General features: G+C 43.5%; 1 protein-coding gene across 4 annotated transcripts in view; it reads right to left on the reverse strand.

The window, feature by feature from the left end:
- hectd1 (HECT domain containing 1) overlaps positions 1–25,347 on the reverse strand; it is a 41,459-nt gene that overhangs the window by 13,603 nt on the left and 2,509 nt on the right. Inside the window, exons 2-30 of one of the 4 annotated variants that reach the window (XM_080750053.1) lie at positions 24,256–24,321; positions 23,145–23,301; positions 22,429–22,663; positions 21,565–21,792; positions 20,616–20,894; positions 19,501–19,771; positions 18,395–18,471; positions 17,736–17,834; positions 17,018–17,132; positions 16,099–16,270; positions 15,842–15,986; positions 15,565–15,735; positions 14,747–14,957; positions 14,298–14,561; positions 12,828–13,039; positions 12,575–12,721; positions 12,291–12,385; positions 12,015–12,120; positions 11,270–11,404; positions 10,941–11,080; positions 10,395–10,607; positions 9,717–9,827; positions 9,430–9,596; positions 8,826–9,002; positions 6,990–7,844; positions 5,159–5,392; positions 3,263–3,396; positions 603–759; positions 411–481 (exon numbers count right to left, since the gene is read on the reverse strand). In XM_080750053.1, the coding sequence (XP_080606179.1) occupies positions 411–481; positions 603–759; positions 3,263–3,396; positions 5,159–5,392; positions 6,990–7,844; positions 8,826–9,002; positions 9,430–9,596; positions 9,717–9,827; positions 10,395–10,607; positions 10,941–11,080; positions 11,270–11,404; positions 12,015–12,120; positions 12,291–12,385; positions 12,575–12,721; positions 12,828–13,039; positions 14,298–14,561; positions 14,747–14,957; positions 15,565–15,735; positions 15,842–15,986; positions 16,099–16,270; positions 17,018–17,132; positions 17,736–17,834; positions 18,395–18,471; positions 19,501–19,771; positions 20,616–20,894; positions 21,565–21,792; positions 22,429–22,663; positions 23,145–23,284 (5,361 nt within the window). In that variant the 5' untranslated portion in view covers positions 23,285–23,301; positions 24,256–24,321. Of the gene's footprint in view, positions 1–410; positions 482–602; positions 760–3,262; positions 3,397–5,158; positions 5,393–6,989; positions 7,845–8,825; positions 9,003–9,429; positions 9,597–9,716; positions 9,828–10,394; positions 10,608–10,940; positions 11,081–11,269; positions 11,405–12,014; positions 12,121–12,290; positions 12,386–12,574; positions 12,722–12,827; positions 13,040–14,297; positions 14,562–14,746; positions 14,970–15,564; positions 15,736–15,841; positions 15,987–16,098; positions 16,271–17,017; positions 17,133–17,735; positions 17,835–18,394; positions 18,472–19,500; positions 19,772–20,615; positions 20,895–21,564; positions 21,793–22,428; positions 22,664–23,144; positions 23,302–24,255; positions 24,322–25,347 lie in introns of all 4 variants that reach the window. The other 3 variants (XM_080750054.1, XM_080750052.1, XM_080750051.1) reach the window with 3 other exon arrangements.

The following is a 25,347-nucleotide window of genomic DNA, read 5'->3' on the forward strand; positions in this document are numbered from 1 at the left end:
GGTGAATGTTGACCACTATGCTTAATCCTAACCCCCACCCTTAGTCAAACTAATGACACGTAAAAACAGCGAGAATTGCCCAGAGAATGTTAGGGATGATATAGTACAGCAGGGGTATTCAAATAAATTGTTCAGGGGGTCACATTGTCAGAAACCCAAGGGGCTGAGGGCCGGAGAAATTTCTTGTTCAACTATTTAATTTAGTAACGCGTACTGTAGTACTTGAGCAATCTGTAACCTATTTTTTGTGTGCGCGTGTGTGTGTGTCTGTTTTTTAGACTTTCTTTGATAGTAAAAGTGGAGTGAAAATGCAGACTTGCAAAGAGGGAAGAAGGGAATCGCACGCAAATGGTCCGGCAGGCCTTGAATCGAACCAGGAGCGTCATTGATGTTTATATTTGATTGATTACCTTGAGGATGAGAGCCAGGTGGGGGGACGGAGCACACTCCACCTCCTCCTGTACCTCAGAGCGAGGAGAACCTGTGACAAGGAGAGTGGGTTAGTTTGTATAGTTTCCTCCAACTGAAACTTAGAAAAACACTCCCTGCCTCTGTAAACCTCTGTATGTACTGTATGTGTATTGATGTAATCGTATTGGTACCCGGTGCAGGTATTTCCAGGTCTGTGGTTTGCTGGACGTTGGTTCTTCCGGGTCTCGGGTCGAAAGCAGGAACCAGAGCAGAAAACTGTCTCTTTAAAACAAAATCATCATCCCATGTTCTCCTCCTTCCTCCTTTAGACTCGTACTCCTCCTCCTCCTAAACAATGAACACACATCAATATTACTAACGAACAAAACCTACAATCTTCTTTCTCCTCGTCTCTCCCATCCCTCCATCTGTTGGATCATAAAACATTTGCAAGGCATTTGAATAGACAGTAAGTAAGATACAAAATAAGTAGACTAGTACATAAAGTGGCAACATCGTCACTTTTGGGCAGAAACATTTTATCTTGCCATTTCAACGTTGTTGTTTTTTTGCAAATTAGTGCCCTACTTCATCATATGGTATCGTTTGGCACTCGCTGCCTCATGTACCGAAGAGCATGCATCTCACTCAATCTCAACTTTTGGGGTTGGGGTTTTGAGGACAACTTACTTACTTTACTTTATTTGTTTATTTAGACGGGACAATGCATATTAATGAACACTACATGAATGCAATGTAAATAAGCCGGAATTAGCAAGAATGCTAAATTTCATCCGTAGTCCCCACATGAAGACAAAACAATACATACCAACAAACAGTAACCCTACATTAGGAGAGGGCGCCTAAGAACATACATACAAATACTATTTTTCCTGAAACCAAGAAAAAAAAACAAAAAAAAACAACACATATTACTAACAGTACCCTACATTAAAAAAGGATAGTTAAAAATATACGTACATGGCATGAGCTGTACTCTTAGAACTATACATGGTCACAGGTTTGATTGTCAACTAACCATTTTTTTAGATTGAACTTGAAGGATGGAAATGACAAACAGTCTCTTATTGTTAGAGGTAGGTCATTCCAGATTGAACATCCCTGCACTGAAAGGGTGTTTTTTCCAAAAGCGGTTACCCGGTACGGTACTTCGCAATCCCCTCTAGTGATTGCTCTAGTATTGAGTCCTCTATCAGGCTTCCTTTTTATGAATTCCTTTAGGGGAGGTGGGCATAGACCATTTAGGGTCTTATATATGATACTGACCTGTTTAAAAACCTTAAAATTAGCGAAACTCAAAAAACGGTACCTCTGAAGAATATTACAATGGTGATATGAGTGGGGTTTCCTATCGAATACCTTAAGCGCACTCTTATATAGCTGTTCAATGGGTTTGAGAGTCGTTATACCTGCGCAAGACCAGTTTGTGAAACAGTACTCAATGTGTGATAGGATCATGCATTGGAGATACGATTTAGCAGCACTAACTGCCAAAAAAGGTATGATTTGTTTAAAGTTCTGAAGGTTGAACTTGATTGTGTTTGTAACCTTTTTTACATGTTTTTTAAAGGTTAGAGTTGAGTCTAACATGACCCCGAGGTACTTGAACTCTGACACAAGTTCAAGTTCCTCTCCACCCAGAAACACATTTGATGATTCCATCACAACTGGTCTTTTGGAAAAAGCCATGCAGACCGTCTTTTTTGCATTCAGGAGCAGGCATGAGTCTGTAAGCCAGTCCTGAACGCTGGTCAGAACAGAAGTTAAAACCGTTGACACCTCTGCATAGCTCTTTCCATGAGTCAGTATAACAGCATCATCTGCGTACATCTGAATATGTGGTTTGGGAATCGCTTACATGTGAAAAAGAAACCAAGAACCATACATTTAAATATGGAGAGGTCACAATATATGCTCCAAGCCTTCTTCCTCCACATTGGGAGGTTTGATGGAAATAATTTTTTACATAATTCTTTCCACTGCGTCAGTCAGGTTCTTTTGCAACATGCCTGCGTGATCTCTCAGTGGTCTGATAAGAGTACAATAAAGTATACCATGCTAGGGGTGGGCGATATGGAAAAATACAATATTGCGATATTTTTTCAAGCTGTATCACGATACACGATCTTATCACGATTCTTTTCCCATGTTGGTTTTTATGGTTATTTTTCAAGTTACTTACAGTATCAGTACAACCACTATAAGGTAACGAAACTAAAGGAAAAAGGAGTAACAGACCATCTAGGGTCCAGGGAATCTCTGGGTTCCTTTGGCGAGGGCTAAATTGACCCTTACAAGTATGTAACTCTGATGGTATACAAATGAAACAAAATCCATTTGGTTTCATTTGTATACCGTCAGAGTTAAGGGGAGACCATGACATTTTAAAGTTTGAGAACTACTGATTTAGACCAATATTCAAGTTTAAATTACATTCTGCAATGAATCTCTGTATTAACAATTCAACAGGATTTTTTATAAGGCTCCCTCATTGTATCACAATATATACGATATCTCTGAAAAGGCATATCGTGGAGACATTGTATCATCTCAACGATATTCATCACCATATATGGCCCACCCCTATACAATGCTATAGTATAGAGGGTATGCGCATGCAGAAAGTGAACGGCAAATCGAGTGGCAAAGTGAGCTTAACGTTGTTTAATTCAATCAGATAGGACTTTTCTGTTAGGATGTATGGGCTGTCAAGGGCAGAAAGTAGTCTTTTGCCACTGATGATGATTTCATGTGCATACACTATTACTTACCAGACCATCTCAGTGTGAGGTGGTCGGATAAGAGTACAATGTTACAATATTGTTCTTACCAGCACTTCCTCGTACTCCTGCTCCTCCTGGTTGTCGTCTTCGTTCTCGTCATCTTCATCATCTGGTTCTGGAAGGTCTTCCTCATCGTCCAGCTCAGCCAATAGGGTGTTAGCACGACAGCTGTCCAGGAAGTCTGCAGGAAGTTCACAAGACAGCCAGTCAGAGACAGAGCTGCGTCTCACATCCTTAAATTAATCCTATTTCCTATTTCCTTGCTTGTAAGTTAGTCCCTCCCATTGGAGATGGGTATGGCTGCAGGCCTGGAGACACCTCCCTCTGCAGATCTTTCTTGTCAGATCTTTCGTCTCAGTACGGAAGTACCTAATTACTTGACTCTACTGCCCCCTAGTGCTTCGGGGACGTGTGCAGTGGGGCAACGGTGAGATTCGATCTAGTGATCTCTGGCACGCAAGTCGGCGACGCTATCCATTCAGCCATCAATGCTGATGTTTATCGTGGGCTTGCCCAGGCCTTACGGCCTGGGCATAAATATAACGATTGCATTCACCACGGCTTCGTAACTCGCGCGGCGCTCCGCCGGCCGCGCGGCCCTGGCCCGCTCTTCGCGGCCACTCGCGGGGCGAAGAGCAGGACCAAGGTCCGCTGGCCTTCGCGCCGCTTGCAATGTCGGCTCCGCCTTTGTTGACCCTGTAGACTTGCCGTTAGTACTTCCGTTCTGAGTACTTCCGTACTGAGACGAAAGATCTGACAAGAAAGATCTGCTGAGGGAGGTGTCTCCAGGCCTGCAGCCATACACTCTTGTCCCATTGAGGAAAAAGAGAAGAGGAGACATCCCATTGGCCATTTCTGATGACAACATCACAGGTGATAGGCCAACTCCCAGTGGGCGGGACTAACATACAAGGAAATAGGAAACAAGTGAAGGAAATAGGAATTATTTAAGGACTTGAGACGCGGCTATAGAAAGGTAGACGCTTCCTCCAGCTCTGGGGGCGAAGGTAAAAAAGGACTGGCATTTCTTTGGCGGGCAAGCTTGTGGAATTCCGAAGGACGCTTCTGCGTGCGTCACAAAAGGGGATGTTCGGTAGGCCAATCAGACACGGGACTCCCTCTTTCTCAGAGGCACTTACTTTGGCAATGTAAACGTTTGTCTCCTCATGCCAATAAAGCTCCTTTTAATTGAATGTTAGTCCCGGAAAAAGACACGCTGTGATTGGTCAGTTGTCACTCTGAGTGGCAGAGTACCTTACACACTTGTGTTGTGCGTGTCTGTGATATGTGTGATATTATAACTGATTATAAGTTCTTGGCTTAACCATGATCCAAGATAACCATTTCTATGCATTTGATGTTATTACCTCGTGTTTACCTTGCTCTGGATTAAGACCATCTGCTAAATGCCTAAATTGTACGGTTGTGCTCAAAATTATTCAACCCTCCCTCTCTGCAAATCTGGTTTATTGGCTAAATTCAGAAACTGACAACTGAATGAAATAAATAAATCATACAAGAAGAATGTAAATAGCTCAAAAGTAACATTTGTTGTGTTTTTTTCCAAATTCAATGCTAAATGCCACTCTCAACGCCACTTTCACCTTCAATTATTCAACTCTTAATTATACCTGAAAACATCTGTAATCAACTGCAGTCGACTAATCAAGGGCTTAAACAGTTGCATCAGATGTGCAATCTGGCATGACTAGAAGTCTGTTGACTTGTTGACTGTGATTAGAGAGGTTAGAAACGTTTGTAAAAAAAAGGAAAAGGATATAAAACAATTGCCGAAGACACCGAATGTTCCAAAAAGTACAGTTTTGAGCATAGTTGACAAGTTCCAAGTCAAAGGAACAGTGGTTACAGCAATGAACAAATTTGTCAGCGGGGGTTGAATAATTTCGAGCACAGCTGTAAATAAATATAGAGTGGTGACTGACCGTACAAACTAAACTCCGCCTCCTGTCCAGTGTCGCTCTCGCTGGATGTCGACGTCAGGCTGGTTGTCAGGGTGTTACTTAGCAACTGGCCCACCGACAACCCCGTGGTCGCTGTGGCGACGTTGTTGCTGCTGGTTACTATGGAAGTTGACATGGTAACAGTGGAGGTTGTTCCAGTGGTTGTCAGGTTTGGAAAACTCTGAGCTCCCATCAGAGGTGATGCTGTTAATAGACCTGTCACAATTATTACATAATCGCCCTAATCAACACGTCGTCAACGAAGTTAAATGAAATTTACGGTTAATCGTCAACCTAACCCATTTAGAACGGGGTACACATTATTGTGTATCATTATTTTATGCTTTAACTATTGAAAAATAGCAGATATACAAGCTCACAGCGCGGCACCGAGTGCCGCGCTGCGAGCTTGTAGATCTGCTATTTTTGAAAAATCGTGAACATTAGAATTTGGACCCGATTCTGTAAGTGTCTTTTTAATCCTTCTAAGATTTTTTGAAAAACCTATGTTTCTACGTCGGCAATCTGGCCAGCCATCGTCAAAGAAAAGGTCCTTTTCACTTAACTGGAGCTCAGTTAGTCTGTTCTTGAGAGACTACTATGTCAGTGCAGTGGTTCTCAAACCTTTTCATGTGAAGGATCCCCAAAATGAGATTTATTTGGCCACGGACCCCCATCTCAAAATATTTAGTTCCAGGGACCACCCAGAAGCAAAATTTGAGTTACAAACGTTCGCTTTGAAAATACATATATTCAAAGATTTGCACACATTTTCACAACTTTTTCAAAAATAGCAGATCTACAAGCTCGCAGCGCGGCACTCGGTGCCGCGCTGTGAGCTTGTATATCTGCTATTTTTCACTGGTTAAAGCATTCACTAATTCTAGGCCTAAATGGGTTAAGTAGCTGTCGACACAAATACAGTCAACGGTGCTACTGCTACCAAGAAAGTAGCATTGCGAAACAAGGTTGGGTTCCCGAGCCACGTGGTCCACAGGTCAGGAGCCTATCCCATTTTCTGTGGTGTGAGGGGGATTGTTGTACAAGTATATCCCCTAGTGGTTATGTACCAGTAGTCTAACCCTTGGACATGCCGCTAGTAGTACATCACAGAGACCTACACCCAATCCAATCACTGATGCCGAGTGCTAAGCAGGGAGGTACCATTTTTATAATCTTTGGTATGGTCGGCCAGGGGATCGAACAACCACCTCCCAGTCTCAGGGCGTACTCTCTAGTGCCAAGCTAAAATATATCAGCAGATACTCAATATCAAATGTAAGCGATTGAGAGAGTAATAGTAAGGGTTATACAGTATGCAACAGAACATACCATAACAGTACTAGGCCTGTCACAATTACTACATAATTGACTAATCGCGTACATGTTGTAAAATGTTCAGATCCTTTCAAACATTTTCAAAAATAGCACATCTACAAGCATACAACGCATTGAGACGCGATGCGCTGTGAGCTTGTAGATCAGGCATTTCCACTATTCATGCTTTTTTTTCAATTATAGTAATTTCTTTGTAAATTTAGGTCATTTGTCATATCTGCCTTGTGCAACTTCAGAACCTAAAAGCCAATTTAGGTCATTTGTCATATCTGCCTTGTGCAACTTCAGAACCTAAAAGCCAGACAGAAATGTAATTTTTATTCATATGCTCCGGTGTTCAACGACAAACACAATTCAATCGTTAATCGCAATTATTTGTGTGACAATTAATGGTCATGTAAATAACGGTGACAGCCCTAAACAGTGCCAGAAGTGTAATGATAAACTTACGACCAGCTTCGATATCAGAACTTACTAGCGGTGCTCATGACGTTGCGGCCCAGCGTGTTGGTGTTGTTGTCGCTGCTGCTCCTGCTGAGGTTCATGTTGTTGGTGGCGTTGGTGCGGGACATGTTGGGCGCTCGGCGTACGAAGGTGTCCATGAGGCTGGTGTCTCTGGAGGACAGGTTGGGGACGGAGGCACTGGAGGACATGGGGGCCCCGGCGGCCAGCAGCGAGCTGACGGACAGCCGGACGGCTCCGGAGGAGCAGAGGGGACGCTGGGAAGGCGCGCCGTCCTTGCCGGAGGACTCCGAGACGGAGCTGACGTCGGGGGAGCTCACGCTCACCGGCCCCACGGAGATGGCCGTGGCCGGGTCCGTCGCCGTGGAGATGCTGGTGGAGGAGTCCTCGTTGCCGGGGATGACCACGGCGCCGTCGGCCGTCATGGCGATGGAGGCGGAGCCGCCCTCCACCGACGACAGCACCACGATGGGCTCCCGCTGCTGTCCGTCAGAGCCGACCACGCCCACTCCGCCCACTACGGAGCCCTGGTCCAACAGGAGGCCTTGTCTCAGACCGCCTCCCGCGGACGAAAGGCTGAGGTCTGAAGAGGAGGCCAGGCTGCACACCGAGCTGCTGCTGCCCTTCCTGCCTTTATCTGGACAGTTGTTCTTCACCAGGGAGCTCCAGCCCTGCTGCAGCTGAGAGGCGGAACCCAGGACCGAGGAGGAGGGGCCTAAGGCAGACAGGGAGGGGCCTGTGCCCGTGGAGGCGGAGACGGGTTTGGCTTCGGGGTCGTAACCTGGAGCCAGTTTGAGGTCAAACTTGCCTTCTGCTCCCATCCTGTAGGAGTTTGATCCTCCGGAATCCCACGTTACGTCTAACCAACCTACGGACAGGAAGGGAAATATACCAGTAAGACTCCCTAATCGGGAGATAAGCGACCGTTGGTCGCTTATCTCCACAAATAGGCCAAAAGTTTGTTTTACCAATTATTACACTCTATGTGAACATTTACATCAACAAATCCCAAGTACTATGCAGAACGACCCATTTCAAGTTTTTAATGTACAACAATATTTAGAAAATAGGTCTACAAGCTGACAGTCCTCGTCCCTTATATTCCCATAGGTTATATGGAGATCTCAGTGTTTGTCAGCCCTTGTTCATTTATGCCCATATATGGACATCTCTATATCTACTGTAACAGTCCTTGTCCCTTTATGCCCATATATGGAGATCTCTTAACTGTAAGTCCTTGTCCCTTTTATGCCCATATATGGATATTCCTGATGTCATCAGTATATGAACATATATGGGCTTTCTGATATGCCCATATATGGAGATCTCTTAACTGTAAGCCCTTGTCCCTTTTATGCCCATATATGGATATCCCTGATGTCATCCGTATATGCCCATATATGGGCTTTCTAATATGCCCATATATGGAGATCTCTGTATCTCCATATATGGGTATAAAAGGATACTTCAGGTCTGACATCAGGTTTGTTTATATTGGGTTGCTAGGTTTGACATCACAAACTCTATGGGCCATCTGACCTAGAAATCTATATTTGGGCATAGATGACTCATCGTGACCTCATCACACGTCGACCGCACGTGTGACGTGCGGTCGACCGCACGTGTGACCGACGGACGGCCGGTGGAGGTTTTCATACTAAACTGCGACCTTACGGTCGCAATTATTTTCAACATTTTAAAATACATCAGTGCAGTGTAGACAGGAAGGACAGAGAGAGGGGAGAGACATGCGAGTTAAGACGGGGGGTCAGATTTGAATCCGGATCCTCGAGCTCACTACGACCACGTGTCCAATTGCAGTAGAGTTAAGACGTGTTAATGTTCGTACCATTATGGGCCTCTCCAGTGACAGTTCCCTCTCCTGGTGGAGTTCCATCCTGGTCTCTCCACTTCCAGTCGATTCCTCGGATGACCCTGGCTCCAGGAACCATGAACCTCAGAACCTGAGACCGAAACAAGCGCCGCTGCCGCCGCAGGTTAGCCTCAGCCTCTTTCACAGCTTTACCTGGGGATAGAGGAGACATTGATGATTACTACCTAACGATGAGACAAGTCTATATTGTTGAGCATCTGTTTATTGAGATAAAAAAAAACACTTATAATCGTATCGTGGAGATTTCAATTTATAGTGAAATTGTCCTCAGTCATGCACTGGGGTCAATTCACCTCTTATTTGCTGAGCTGCCTATCTGGTACCATTTAAACCCTCTATTGGTAAAACTGACCTGGAAATAACATACATTCTTTATTTCACTCTACCAAATCTCTTTGCCAAAAACTAGCCGATCTACAAGCTCACAACACGTCGTGTTGGGACTCATTGTGAGCTTGTAGATCTGCTATCTTTTTCTCTTGCAATTTCAATTATTGAATTAAAAATTGAAACATGAAATGTTCATATGGTCCCATCCCCAAACGCCAGTACTGCTTACCTAGCTGGTCTTCACAGACTCCAGTGACGTTTCCGTAGATCTCCAGTCCAGACAGAGACAGGTAGTGAGTCTGTCCGCTGGCGTTCTTCCCCATCTGCCTCAGCCTGATGTGCCTCCAACCCTGCCTCTCCTCACGACTCACCTCCAACGGCCACGTAGCTGTAGACCTACATACAGTACACACATGTAAATAAACACACACACGTCAATGTTTTGACTATAAATTGTGTGTGTGTAAACCCCGGCTCTTTCAGACTACAGTCATTGGTGTGTACACGTATATGTACCCTGGTTCATTCAGACTGCAGTCGTCAGTGTGTGTGAAGAGCGTCATCCAGCTCTGACCGTCTTTAGAAACCTGAAACACCCAGTTCCTCAGTGCAGAGCGGCCATAACCCCTGCAGACAGAGAGACAAGACACATTTAGTTAATACTTTATCCATCAAATGGCCCAGGTGAAGATCCATTAAACTCGTGCCTGATCCGTTCTAGAGGCCACCTTCTGTAACTGGCAATAACACACAAATACATTCACCCACCTTTCTGTATCCGCTCTAGATCCAGACCACATCAGAAACGTCAAAGCGAATTGACCCATGTCTAATCTATATCGTCTGTATGGATGTATGTATTATATTAAGCCTGGGCAATATATTGAAAATGAATCGATATCGAGGTATCAGCGTGCAAGGTATAAATATCGATGAAGAGGCTTGAAGTGAGGTATATGGTGTATGTGTCAACTTGTGTATTGTGTATGTGTCAGACACACTATGCATGCACGTAGCACATGCAACATATGCTATATTCATTATCTGGGTTAGGCAGGCAGTGGACCTAAAGCCTAAAAACATTAAAATCTCTATAATGCAATTGTTTTACTAATATCGTGAGTAATATTGATAAAGGTATTCAACAACGTTATCGAATAAATCGAAGGTTTTCCTAATATCGCCCAGCCTTACCTAGCATGTCGTAGAGTGTAGGCTGTTGGGATGACCCACAGTCCCAGGTCCACGGCGAACCAGGCGTTCTTGTCATCGTTGGTGTGACAGTTGAGGGCGGAGCTGTCTCGGCTCAGGATGTCCTCGAGACGGCCGTAAGGGAGATTACGACCCTCTGATGACGTCACCACCACCAGCCCGTAAGCCGCAGGGTTCACCCACTCATAGGCAGTCCTACAGGAAAACCGTACAAATATCAATCAGGAGGCGCAAATATAAGTAGAACACTTTTCATTCCATGATCTCTCGTCCCTATTCGAAAATAGCAGATCTACAAGCTCATAACATGATGCGTTGTGAGCTTGTACTGTAGATCGGCTATTTTCGTCAAAGAGATTGTAAAAGCGAAAACAAGGAGGTGTCCAAGTATAGATCTTGGGGGGGGACTTAATGTGAATTTCATGAAATAACCTGAAATGTGTCCCGTCTTAGAATCTATTTCTTAAGAGATAGTCTTCTATAAAGTGTATACATGTTTTTTGCAGTACTGTGGAGCACAGTACTTACTTGGCATTGGTTCCAACCCAGTAGATGATTCCGTTTTCGTCAAAGTCGTGCTGATGCCTGAAGGAGAAACTCTGTCCTTCCCTCAGCCGCCGAACAAACATGAAGGATGAACGCTCAAAATCATACCACTGTTTGGCCACCTGGAGGAGAAGAAAAGTGCATCATGTGTATAAGAGATGAGGAGGGTATAACATCACGTTGTGTTACTGTGTATGATGTGAAAATGCGTATTATTCCAGTGTGTAAAGTTTGTATTATTACCGTCTTTAATAGGTATTGTTCCAGTGACAGAACTGTGTATATAGTGTGTAAACAGTTTGTAGCATTACCATCTTTAATAAGTACTGTTCCAGCGACTGCACTGTGGCCAAAGGTTCCATCTTCAGCATTCTTCCCGTTCTGTCGATCAGAGCCGTCTCTCCTGGAGCTCGTTCCAAACGGAACCGCAACCTCCGAGTCAGAATCTAACACACACACACACGCACGCACACACACACACACACACAATAAATATTGATTTATTTATTTTACCTTCACCAGTTAACTTTTACTTGAACAAAGTACATTAACATACACATATACTGTAAATGTGCCAATATCATACAACTGGATAGTTTTAAAATGTAGAGACACGTCATATAAACACCATTACTGTAATCATGTCCGGTTGGCTCTGTGACCGGCTAGAACAGTCACGATGTTCATCAGCGTAAGGAATTAACATTCCTTATTAGTTGAGCTATGCGAAGAGCCAGTGCAAAAGTATTGTAATCAGGCTGTCTGTCTGCCTCTTTGTCACTCTATCCACAGGTTTGCCCACTAGAGGGCGTTGACAGACAGCCACACAGCTCAGCTCAATTCTGTTTTCAGGTATTCTCTGGTGGATACATGTACAGATCAAGTGACAGTCACCGCTTTGTCCTACGCAACAGTTACCTCACATAGAAAGGAACCTATAGGTTGTATGTACAGACATGCAGACAGATACCTCTAGATCGTATAAACAGAAAAACAGAGACAGGCAGACAGCTATCTATAGGTTGTGTATATCCAAACAGACAGCCAAATAGATACCTGTAGGTTGTACGTAGCTCCAGGTGTGTCATACAGGTGTAAAGGAAGACGTTCTATCGACTCCAGAACAGCAATCAACTTCCTCACCAAGGCAACAGCTGGACGACTACATGCACGCACGCACACGCACACACACCACAAACAGCAGCATAGTGTGAATGCGCTCTATAGTTTGACCGCCTATTGCCATTTCCTCAGACAAAACACTCAGGGGAATTCATAAATACAATAGGATAACAAAACTATAGGATAACGTGCGAAATGCTGGATCTGTACCTTTCGTTGTCTTCGTTTTCACTGAAGGCAGTTTTAAAGACGTTGATCCTCTCCATCAGAGGTTTACAGTCCTGTTTCACATCCAGGTCTGAGCTCTGCTCAAACAAACATAAAATATACACATTTAATACCAGTTTAGAGGAATTATTATTTTGAAAAAGAATATTCTGAAAACTTAGGTTAGGATGGGTTCAGGTCTAAATGGGTTAAGACCGTTTTGTTATGTAATTAAAACTAGTCAGACAGTGTGTTTTGTTCAGGACGGTAAGGCAGGTTCTTCTTACACTGTTGAGGACAGTAAACAGAGCTTGGACCAGACCACTGCTGCACATCTCGTAAGGAGAAATGGTGTTTTCGTCTTTTAGAACCACAATCAGATTCTCCAGAGCTGTCTTCATCAAATCCCTCCAGGTGTTTTCTCCTTCCTGACACTAGAAGAAAACACATATTCATATCGTTTAGTGTAGCACTTTGAGATTTGTTCAAATTTAAGTGCATTTTAAATAAATAACCTTCATTAAATGTATTGTGTGTTACCTGTCTGTGTGTGTGGAGTTCCCATGCAGACTCTAGTTGTGTGGAGATGTTTCTCAGAGTGACCACCACTCCTCTGGGCATGTTCTCCACAGCTTTAAAGTGTTCTTCATAAAGCTCTCGCGCCGTTTGCTTCACTTTCTGCTTTGTCTTTTCCAACTTTGACTTTAGTTTTCTCCCTCGTTTGCCCGTCCAGCCGGTCACAAACTCTGAACCTGGAAAACAATGAACATTTCAAATACAGTCAGTATAAGAGTAAAAGTAATTGAAAAAATCACACCCGTGTGAAGTGGAGCTGTGTGTGGGTGTGTGTGTGTGTGTGTGTGTGTGTGTGTGTGTGTGTGTAGATGCAAATGGGCAGGGCCTATTTGGGGAGATGCGTCTTGACCCAAGGAAAAAATATTTGTAATTTTCCGACCTACGGTTCCAGAGTTGCGAGGCAAGTGGTCCGTTATAGCGCAACCATGTGGCCAAGTGGAAATGCTTTTGGGGATTCGTTGAGTATGCCACCCCCGACCAGTGGTTGAAATTCAGTGTTGACTCGACGTTTTGTTTGTGATTTATGGCTATTGTTTGCAAAACAGGCCCCTCCCGCTAACTTTGGAAGCCCGTTACGAACGAACGGAATGGACTATCGCAATATCCCTTGAGTATGTTCATTGCATGGGTTCATAGATCATGTGTACCGTTTTTTGTGCAATTTGAAGAAAATATGTAGGAAAAGGAGCAAAAAGTGTGTTTTGGAGAAAATTCAAGATGGCGGAAAATCTATCCTGGCGCAAATTGGCGTGGCCTATATGGGGAGATGCGTCTTGACCCAAGGAATCCAGGGAAAAGAGAATTTTAATTTTCCGATCTACGGTTCAAGAGTTACGGGGCAAAACGTAAAGTGGGCCGTTATAGCGCCACCATGAGGCCGAGTGATGTAATTATTTTTCGATTCATTCTTAAAATCATTATGAATCTCCTCTCCGAGGTTTGAAACTGTAGCCCCTATGGTTTGCGAGAAAAAAAATAATTGAATGTGAGTTTTTGCCATTCCCATTATAAGTCAATGGGGAAAATTAATTCACTAATAAATTAATATCAATTAAACTATTGAACCTTTCTCTTAGCAAGTTACTAGCCGACTATTCCCGAGTAAGCCGTTCGATTTGACATATGGCGCGAGTGTGTGGTGGCAAAACTGTGGGACTAGTAGCGTGCCGAAGTTTAGGAAGTTCAGGCTACATACAGACACACACACACACACACAGACCCACACGGCCACGTATAGGGAGCCTGTGCTTCACACAGCTCCAAAAATGTACACTCTTTCACCAACTATATACATATACAGTATATAACTAGACTGGTGCCCTTTGGGCATCAGCCTACTCAGGGACCATGCAAGCCAGGAACAATGCAAGTTGTGAAATTTGAAAGCGATTAAGGAGGAAATCATATTACAGGTATAAGAATATATTTATTTACCCAGCGAGGTCTCAGCTGTGAAGGAGTGTTTGGTTCCTCTGTTCGACTCGAACACAAACCCTGGCAGGTCTTCTCTGAGGATGGTGGCTTGCTGTCCATCCGAGTTGTGAATCGCCAGTTCCCCCTCTTTCAGGCAGGTCAGAGACCAGTTCCCTACCACCAGTTTGTTTGGACCCACACTGGACAGAATGGGCTGGCTACTGGAAACTGCTTTGACCTGGGACCGAGCCCTCTGCAACTTCTCCAAGAACTCACTACGAGACTCTACGCAAACAAACACATAGAAGTAGCGTTAGAACCATAATTATATTGCAACATTGACTACATGTAAACTAAGCATGCATTGTGTGCGTACGTGTGCGAGAGAGATTGTACGAAATCTGTACTCAAAAGTGAGTGTGTGTATGTTTGTGTGAGAGAGAAGAGAGTCTGTTAAAGTGCATGCGTACCAGAGCTGTCGGAACCTCCCTCGGGACTGCCGCTTGAGTACATGGTTGCCAGCTTCCCGTCCAGAATGAAGCGGAACCAGCCGTTAGATCCGTTGGAGAGTTCCAGTGCCGCTGCGTCAGACCAGATATAGAGACAATCTCTGCCTCTGATCACAGACCACTCCCTCCAATGGTACGGTTTACCTTGCAACAGCTCCTTGGAGTCCTCCTGCTGTTCATCCTCCTGGAGGAAAAGGGGAGGAGAGGATGTAACTTATCGTCGTCGTTGTCGGGTGGAAACCGTTCGTTTTGGGTGGAAACCGTTCGTTTTGTATTTATTTTAAAAATGACTCAAAATAGTGAAAATAGCCGATCTACAAGCAAAAAAACGTCTCGCCATGCTAGGCGTTGTGTGCTTGTAGATCTGCCATTTTCACTAGTTTTGTGCAACAGTCTTGTATGATGAAGCAGGGCTTTACTTTATGAAAAAACATAAATGTAAAACTTGGATACAAGGTTTCTGCCCGACAGTGACGTTAAGCTTAGTTAACAACCCATTTATACCCTGATAATAGCAGATCTACAAGCACACAACGTGTTTGTTGTCAGCTTGTTGACCTGCCATTTTTGGTGAAACCATCATAGGGAGTATAAATCAAGCAATTCGTGCTCTACCCACAGATGTGATAATTGTCCTGGATGTGAAGTGTCCATAGGCCAAGATAATACTTTTAAAGCTCACAAAAGATTTAAATAAACATGGTCCCTGCATATAATAAAGGGAAATGGTGCTCTCTGGAGTTAATTTTCACTCAAGATACACACAGAGGAACACCCACCTTGTCTGTCTTATTGTCTTCGTGGGTGTCTTCGTCTTCACTGGGACCAGCCAGAGTAGAAACCTTGTTAATGACTCCCAGTCTGGCCAACTGATCTAAGAACAGCTCTCCCCCCTTATCTACAAGATCTCTAATGATCTGTAAAGCTAACAGGTGACCATCGTCATCATCCTGATGAGAGAGAGTGACAGAGAGAGAAAATGCAAGTTATTCATGGTTAACAAGTTGAACATTGATATATTGACTTTCGTGAATGTCTGTGTGTGAGTCTGTGTACCTCTTGGTCCAGTACAGTAGCAGTAATCTGTACCAGGGTTGTGGGCAGGTTGTGTGTGTGAGTCGTCTCTCCGTCACAGACCTCCTTCAGCAGAACCTCAGCGCTGTAGTGAATCATCTTCCTGATCAAAGCCAGGCTGGCCTTCCTACAGGGGCACAGGTTAACATTAAAAGGTCAAAGCTAGGCTCTACTAGTAAACGGGTTGTTAGCTTGTTTCAGGCATTTAGTGTCTCTGCACCGCGTAGCGTTAGCAGTACCTTATTGAAGGTAGCATTGTATGTTGAAATGTCAGAGAGAAAACGGGTAGAAGTCTTCTGAGGTAAACTGGAGCCATCTCTGGGTCTCCTTTAGGTTCACTTCCTTCCTCTTCTTCTTTCACTTCTTTCTTCCTCTTCTCATCTCCTTTATTCACGGGACACATCCAGTCACCTAACACAGACACACACACGGCACTGATAACCTATAGGCCTTTTTCAAACAGCGTCTAGATCTCCTTTTTGAAAGCAGGACACTAGTTCCACAAAAATGGAAGCATTTAGAAAATGCTTCCACTTACAGTATAGTGTGACAAAGTGCCATTATAGAGTGACAAAGTGCCAGTTCAGAATCTCTGTGAACGCTACATCCAAAGCATGTTTTATTAATCATTTCGATAATTAGTGTAATTCCCACGTCAAATACTTTTGTGGTGTGTTTTACAATTAAAACAAAAATGTCAGGCAGTCAAAAAAATGTATTTTGTTTTATCATACATTAATTACCTATTTTGAAAAAGCATTATCGTGATTCATTGTGAGCTTCTTATTTGCCATTTCTGCAATTATTGGACAAATTGTTCAACTTGTTTTCATCTATAAGGACATGCCCAAAATATGGATGCCAGGTTGAAAGTGGTTAGTTCTGTAAGTGGGTGTTATGCAATGCAAAGTATTAACAATAGCTTGTGACTAAATAATAAACATACACTGTATCCATCCAACGGAGACAAAATGACCTTCACTTGGCGTTTTGAACTGACTGACAGCTGAGGGCCACCTGAGTGCTAAAATAAAAAATAATGTACCATGCACGATTGCACGTATACCAACTTCACCGTTTCCTGTAGTAAAAGCAATACCAGGTGATTGGAATATAGATCACTACTTCAATGTGTCCTGTAGTAATAATAATACTAACCAGGTGACTGGAGTATTGATACCACTTCACTGTGTCCTCTCTCTCTGGCTTTGTCCAGAGGAGTTTTTCCATCCTCATCTCTCAGGTCGGGGTTCGCTCCATGACGAAGGAGAGTCTACAAATAAACAGACAGTTACGGCGGAGTACGGCTATGGTAGGAAACATATTACTAGCTACATGTGAAAAGACTATATTGTAATGCGAGTTCAAGTTCCTTTTATTGACACACAACCAGGTTGGTGGTATTTAGTTTCAGTACGTTTTTCAGCTCTGACAAAAAACAAATACATGAAGACATTTACAACATTACCACATCCAACAATAAAACATAGAATCAAGAAAAACAAGACAGACACTCATTGTGATGTGAGTGACTGTAATACAGTCAGTCTTACTTTCTCACATTAAGATTTGGTATTACTAGGGCATTGTAGTGAAAAGCAACAAATAAGGCCAACTGACACTGGCAGAAAATAGCAATTGATCAATACTTTGGTTGAATAAATACATTCAAGTTATTGTCAACGAGTAAGTGCCGTGCCAAAGGAAAGGATCCCCTGGGATTCCCCTAAAGTGTGGGGAGGGGGTTGACTGAAAAAGCATGGCTATTATCACATCAATAATGTATCCAACACGCTGCCTTTATTTGCTCTGGGTGAGGGGATACTAAAGAGAGGGGGAGAATCTTGCACTGCGAGTGTGTGTGTTCCTTCATTACCTTAGCGACCTGAGGGCGTCCAAAGCAGGCAGCATAGTGGAGAGAGGATGACCTCTGACCTCGGTTCACATCAGCTCCTCTCTCACAGAGAAACTCCACCTGAAAATGACAATACGTACGTATTAATCTTCACTATTATGTAAATAAGAATAGAGAACAGACAAGGATGTCTATTTCGTTTTTATCAGAGTTTCATATCAGTTATATCTACAGTAAATTAAGGAATTCTGGACCAAATGACAGACCATATCAGACCAAATCATATTGTTCCATTGAATGAGAAGTCATGTATAACACCACAAAATAATGAATAATATAGGGCATAGCAGTGGGCGTTACTGGTGCCAAAAAATAAAGAATGAATAAATAAATAAACATCCTGTCCTCTCCTTATATTTGGATGAAGCAAGAAGCATGTCACTGGGTATGCCACTCGAAAAACCTTCACCAAACATAAGGACATCACACAGTGAGGAAAGCTTGTACCAAACATACCAACATGAACAGTAATGGTAAATGTCCAGTCTACCACCCAATCTTATTTACAATTACTCCATAGCATTAGCTAAAACACACTCAAATTTCAAAAGAGTGTGTGTGTGTGTGTGTGTGTGTGTGTGTGTGTGTGTGTGTGTGTGTGTGTGTGTCTGACTTTTTACCATTTCCTGTGTACCAAAGGCAGAAGCCCAGTTGAGAAGAGTTTGTCCTACATCATCCATGAAGTTGACCTCAAACGCTGTGAAAAAGGAAGACGGTCACACAGAGAGAAACAGTTGTATTTCAGTGTCTTCTCTAAGTCTATTAGCCCCCAGTATTTATGGACAAATAATCATTAATTTTAAGTCTTGTATCGATGGTCTCATTAATATAAATATGGCCTATACAAATATATGGTCTGATAATATTAACAACCTCTAGTATGTATGGTCTAATAATAATATTAAAAGGAGTAGTTCGCCCCCAAAATGACTTTTTATATAGTACATTTTATTATTATTTTATTGATTCCTGGTGGGGACCCAAATGCATGGCACTGGATGGGGAAACCGTCAGGGTAAATTCACTATAATCACATTTTTGTCTTAGGAATGCGACAAATACAAAAACATATTATTGAACTCAAGTCTCCATGGCATGAGTAATCAATAGAAAAAAAGTCATTTTGGGGGTGAACTACTCTTTTAATAGGACTTCTAGTATTTATGGTCTACTATGAATAATATTAGGAAGACATGGCATCTGTCTATTAGCCTGGTAAACCATCCCGGTTGCGTGGATTCACATCAGACTGGTCTGGCTAGGGTAGGTGTTTGCAGAAACCCAAAACTGGCCCGGTTTGCAGAAGACAAATGATAACGAGAATTCACAAGACCAGGATGGTTTACCAGTAGGGATGGGACGATAACTGATATTATAGTTTATCGTGATAAAAAACACTCACGATAATCGTATTGCAGAGATTTAATTTATCGTGATATCGTCCTCCGTCATGCACTGGGTTCAATTCACCTTTTATTTGCTGAGCTGCATATCCAGTACCATTAAACCTTCTATGGGTAAAATGAACTTTTGCAAATCTGCAATTGTTTTACAAAAGCTCCGCCCCAGGATCATGGATTTTGATTATCGCCAATATCGTAAATCGTGATTTATTGTGTCACAATAATCGTGATATGAATTTTTCACATCGTCCCTTCCCTATTTACCAGGCTATATCTGTCTATTAACTGTGGCCAGAGTATAGCATCATTGCTATTCATATTACCTCCAGTATCTATGGCGTCTATGAGAGCGTCCGTGTCTTTACTTCTAATACAGTCTATTAGCTGTCGGTGTGACCTCTCTCCTGTGCTGTCCAGTCGTCTCAGACCGGGGATTCGACCCGTCGACCCGGCGGTGGATTTAGGCAGCGCCTTCCTGCCTTCAAACAGCAGCACTAGCAGCAGGTCCACTAGTCGCATGGTGTCTAACACACAACGTTCATCTCCTCCTAGTGCCGCCTCCATGGAGTCAGGCAGGGCTGAACGTAGCAAGTCCTACAGTAGAAAAAACACACTCGTCATGTATGCATTCACACATACACAGGGATAAATACAAAATACATAATAAACAAAGACAGATTAACACAGATACAGTACATTTAATACACAGAAACCAGCACAGAAGGCACAAGGTCCTGCTTATGCAAACAATAGACCACAACCAAAGAGACTCAGGTCGCATGTATAGACGCAGCCTCATGGTGGCGCTAGAATAGTGGCATGTGAGAACTCAGGGGCGGAGGTTGTGGTTTGCCTGCCAACGAGTGTGTGTGCAAAGTTTGGCATGGATAGGGGCAACAGTGCCAGAGATATGGTGTGCGCAAAAAGTAACCTCATTGTGGTGCTAGAAGAGGGGCATGTGAGGAAATGAGGGGTGGAGGTCGTGGTTTGGCAGCCAAGGAGTGTGTGCGCAAAGTTTGGCATGGATAGGGGCAACTGTGGCGGAGATACGAGTAGGGGAAAAGTGTGAGGTTTTGATAGTAACTGCGAACTGACAGTCGCAATAAAAAGCTTGTGAGCTTGTTATTGTTTGAAGGAGAAGCTGAAAAACAGCCAGAAGACGTGCACATCCAAACCTACTACAAAAACAGTAATAGTCTGCACACCAACTGCTGCTCCCAAATACGTTTAGTGACGTTTCAAGCCAAACAGGCTCTTCCTCAGAGCCCATTATTGTTTCCCATTGTAGATATTCACAGAACATTCTAATTCTTAAACATTCAAGTTGTAAACTCATCCATGTGTCTGTGTCTTGTGTGTGTGTGTGTGTGTGTGTGTGTGTGTGTGTGTGTGTGTGTGTGTGTGTGTGTGTGTGTGTGTGTGTCTCTCTGTCTCTTACATGCGTAACCAGTGGAGACCCCCTACAGAGCGTTGACAGCAAACTAACGATGGTTGAAACTTGGTTGCTCAGTTTGTCGGTGGAGGGGGCGGGTCCGGTGGAGGTCCGGGCAGGTTTACAGGAGGAGGAGGAGTGGCCCGTTGCCGTAGCGCCGGCGGCAGCCATGCGAGACAGCAGCTCCTCTGTCAGGCCATGTTTGGCTAAAGGGGCGGGGTCAACACCACGACGCGTGAAGCGGTCAGCCAACGAGGCGAAGCAACGCAGCGCTCCATCCGACACCTGGAAAGAAATTACTTGGTTGTTACAAGCAGACTGGATTGCTCACTGGTTTAGTGACCGACTGGTACATTATTGGTAGAGCAACTGATGTCCATTCTCCTCTGCCCCGATGGGTGTCTGAAAGGATCAGTGCTGGGGGGGGGGGGGGGGGGGGGGGTGCTTTTCTGTCTTTAATTATAGTATAGAGACAGGAAACAGGTAGAGAGACAGGGAGCAGCAAATGCCATCAGGTTTGGGATTCAAGCCTCAATAGAGCCTTTATATAAGGGGGGAAATCTCCAGGTACCTGACGATTCGATTCCGAGGGCTACAAATTGATTATTTCCCCCTCACTGTGTGACTAATAAACACATTTTGATTTTTGACATTTGTGAATCGATTCATAATCGTCCGTGTCTGCATTGCGATTAATCTATGAATTGATTTTATTTTTCACCCCTAGTATGCACCTTAACCACTAGGCCATTGGCGCCACCGGCTTCTCCCCATTTCAACACAACCCCTCCAGCACTGCTCCCTTCATACATCATCATGATGGCGCACATCGTAAATATGATTTAGTGCATCTGCAGTCTAGCCTAGATAACATCAAGAGACACTGAAGATTCACAATACAGAGGATAAGAGCCCTACATTAGATGTTAACTCTCATATTATTCCGTCTATATACCTGGTGGTCTTCGTGTTTCAGCAGACTGGACAGTGATTCCACACACGTCTCCAGTGATGAGTCGTGTGGCTCCATCTTGCTACAGAGTCGGGACACGACAGCCATAGCAGAATGTAGTGTGTCTTTATGGACCAGATGTCCACTGTCTCTGATGAAACTCAGAACACAGTTCAGACCTCCAGCTTCAAACACCGCACCAGACTCCCTGGTACAGATCAACTCCAGGACCTGTCAATAGAAAATACATTAAATGTGAATCAATATAAAACATGGGTCTTCAATAGGGGGTCCTCAGAGTTACTACAGGGGGTCCTCCAAACATTTGAGTGACAGAAAGTTTACTCCTTTTTTATATTAACCACTGAGTGTCCATATTCGGAGAACTTTAGCCAAGAATAGCAGATCTACAAGCTCACAAGCGCGAGGCGTTGTGAGCTTGTAGATCGCCATATGGTTTATTAAGTATTGACGGTCCAAGTGGTTAAATATCTGAAAACACACATTGACATGAATCCAAAATACACTGATGATTGGGCTGTCAAACGATGAAACTATATGGAATCTATGAAAAGGTTGTGGGGGTCCCTTGCCTGAAAACGTTGAAGACCCCTGATATAAAACATTCACCTGGACACTAGTAACTGAAAGTAACCTCAGCTTCAACACCTACAAGTTGAATTGGATATATATATAAATGCTGCAACAGTAACACAATAAATAGAAGAATCTATGGATTTGACGCTGTGATCGGGAATATCGGTATCGGCAGATACTGATTCCAGTTGATCGGTATCGGCCCCAAAAATCGCAATCGGAGCATCTCTGCATTTCTATGTTTGTGTGTCCGCTTGTCACCGTATGTACCTTAACACACTGTTCGGCCAGGTCTCTGCTGGTTCTGTTGTTGAGTTCTACGACCACCAGTCTGTTGCAGAGGGCCTTAATGGCTCCGTCCACTCCAACAATCCTCCTGGTGCACTCAGCCGACACATCCAGGTAATAAGTGATGGCTCTGGCTGTGACCTCAAGAACATTGTCTGGAGCACTCTCATCCAGGAAGATCTTACATAGCGCTGGTAAGAATGTCCTGGGAGGACACCTGAAAAACACAAACACAGATTATCAAACAGTGGTCAGATGGTCCATCAACAATGAGTGATATGATATGTACTGTAAGAACTGGTCAGTAGTATAATGGTAGAGGGGTCAGCAGTACTTTACTGTACTAGTGTCAAGTAGTGTAACTGTAATGGTGCTGTACTATGGTCAGAACTAGAACTGTAACTGTACAGTGGCCAGACTTAGTAGTGTAACTAACTGTCCTGGGCTGGGGTCAATAGTATAACTGTATGTCTGCACGGTGGTCAGTAGTGGCACTGTATATTTCTGCAGTAGTATTGTACTACTTGCCACAGTGTAGATCTGTACTGGGGTGAGTATCAGAACTGTATAATAAAAAGTCTCCATGGTGTGACTAATCAATAGAAAAAAAGTCATTTTGGGGTGAACTGTACAACTGTATACTGTATGTGCATTGTGGTGGTCAGTAGTATGACTGTAACTCTGCAGTGGTTACATACGTTTCGAAACAGCGGTCCACATTGTCAGACATTAGCAGCAGCATGCAGAGTTGTTCCAGTGCGATGAGCTGCATGTCTCGCTCGTCTCCCTGTCCCATCTGGAGCCATTCTAACAGTGTGTCTGGATCCACGTCTGCCATGATGGATCACCCCCGATCTGGTGACACAAAGACAGACATAATCAGGCACGTGAGCCCTGCCCCTTTTACCTGTCTGTAAAAAGTGCCCCTTTTACCTGTCTGTAAAAAGTGCACTCTCCAGACCATGAATGCAGTTTTTACTATGGTGAAAAACATGCAAATGCCCTCTTTCCATGCCAAACCTGAAGGCAGCATTCAAAGAGAATTGCATGCATTGTCCAAACTCTCCTGAACTTGAATACAGTATCTTATGTTGAATTAATTGCCCTCTCTGTGTAGAATTCCATGCCGTACGCCACATCTCCAATACTGACTTGATTATGCTTAGTTTAGTGTGGTATCAACTTCAAGTACCGAAAATAGACGACCTCCAAGCTCACAACGCGCGTTGTGAGCTTGGAGGTCTGCCATTTTCAATATTTTCACCAAAAATCCCTTTTAGAAATGTCAGCCCTTGCCTCTTTAACATTCTCTGCAAGTCCCTGGACATAATGGATAAAGGCCAGACCACACCAATGAAACTAGTTGCAACTCCTTGCAATAAAAGTGTTGCAACTCCTTGCAATGCATTGGTGTGGCCAGGCCACACCAATGCATCTCCTTGCAACTGCCCTTGCGGATAATGGTTGCAAGTACGGTAGTTGCATGTTGCAAGAAGTTGCATTGGTGTGAACTCGCCATAAGATAATATAAGATGGTTGGATGAACTGTTTGCCTGGTGCCATTCCCCTGGTTGCCTTTCCTGTCTCCATCAAAGTCACAATAAATGCTGGGGAAATAATCTTAGAAAAATCCATTTCCATGTGTTTTTTTGTTATTCGGACTTGGAAAAACGAATCCGATCCATGCTGGATAGACCAAAACTTGACTGCCAGTCTGAACATTAGCCTAACACCATTAGTATGAGAAAAGTGTTTGTGAAGGAAAGGATTTGTGCTCTAATGGTCATATAGGTTCTTAGCCCCACTCACCTGGCTCAGTGTCCAATCACTGCTCAAGATGCTGCCACTCTTTGGGCCTCATTCAACCGCTCTCACCTGTCCAGAGAGAGAGAGAGAGAGAGAGCGAGAGACACAGACTTATTATAAAAACAGCATAACAAAACAACATAAACACACAAACACAAGGATCATTTCCCCATAGCTACATCTATTTGATTGGCTCAACAGCAGATTTGAACTGGAAACACAAGGTGTCATGTGTTATCTGTTCAAACAGTTATATACCGAGCCGATATGCGCCACCATGAGGCTGATTCTTGCTAAAAACTTTTTTGGAAACTGCTTCATAAACATCATGCAAAGCGGTACACAATATGTCTAGAGTCATGTCATCAACATGGATCTGCCCCATTCAGCGCCACCATCAGGGCGATTTTTCAAACCCATTTTTGGACACTGCTCCTACAGATTTTGACCTAAAATCACACAAAGCGGTACACGGTATGTCTAGAGTCATGTCATCAACATGGATCGGTCCCATTTAGTGCCACCATCAGGCTGATTTTTTCAAACACATTTTTGGACACTGCTCCTACAGATTTTGCCCTAAATCACGCAACGCGCTACACAGTATCTATAAAGTCATGTCTTCAACATGGATCTGTCCCATTTCCCATATTCCCTCCTGATTGGCTACCATTGCCTTCTAAAGTTTGTGTATGCGACCTGCCAGTCGCTTATCTCCCTATTAGGGAGTCTTACTGGTCCGTTCAAACCTGCAATCTTCTGGAATCCCAGGGCAACAGTTATACAACGAGCCGATATGCCCAACAGAGAATCTGACATTATGAAACCCACCATCCTCAATATTTCAAAGATGTTTTCTAAACAACTCAATATTTCAAAGAAGGCTCAGATATTTTCTGATATGTCAACCAGGTCTGGTGCCTACAAGGGTTGTTGTGTTCCTTCCTACCAGAAATTATAATAAAACTTGCATAATTGTCCGTGAAAATCGCAATCATCCTCCAAAATACTAAGACCAGCACATTTGGCAGCAACAACCATGCCACGTTCAAATTCAAACACATTTTTTAACACTGCTCCTACAGATTTTGCCCT

This window comes from Nannobrachium achirus (genome assembly GCF_963921795.1).
Source record: "Nannobrachium achirus genome assembly, chromosome: 20".
Classification (NCBI taxonomy): domain Eukaryota; kingdom Metazoa; phylum Chordata; class Actinopteri; order Myctophiformes; family Myctophidae; genus Nannobrachium; species Nannobrachium achirus.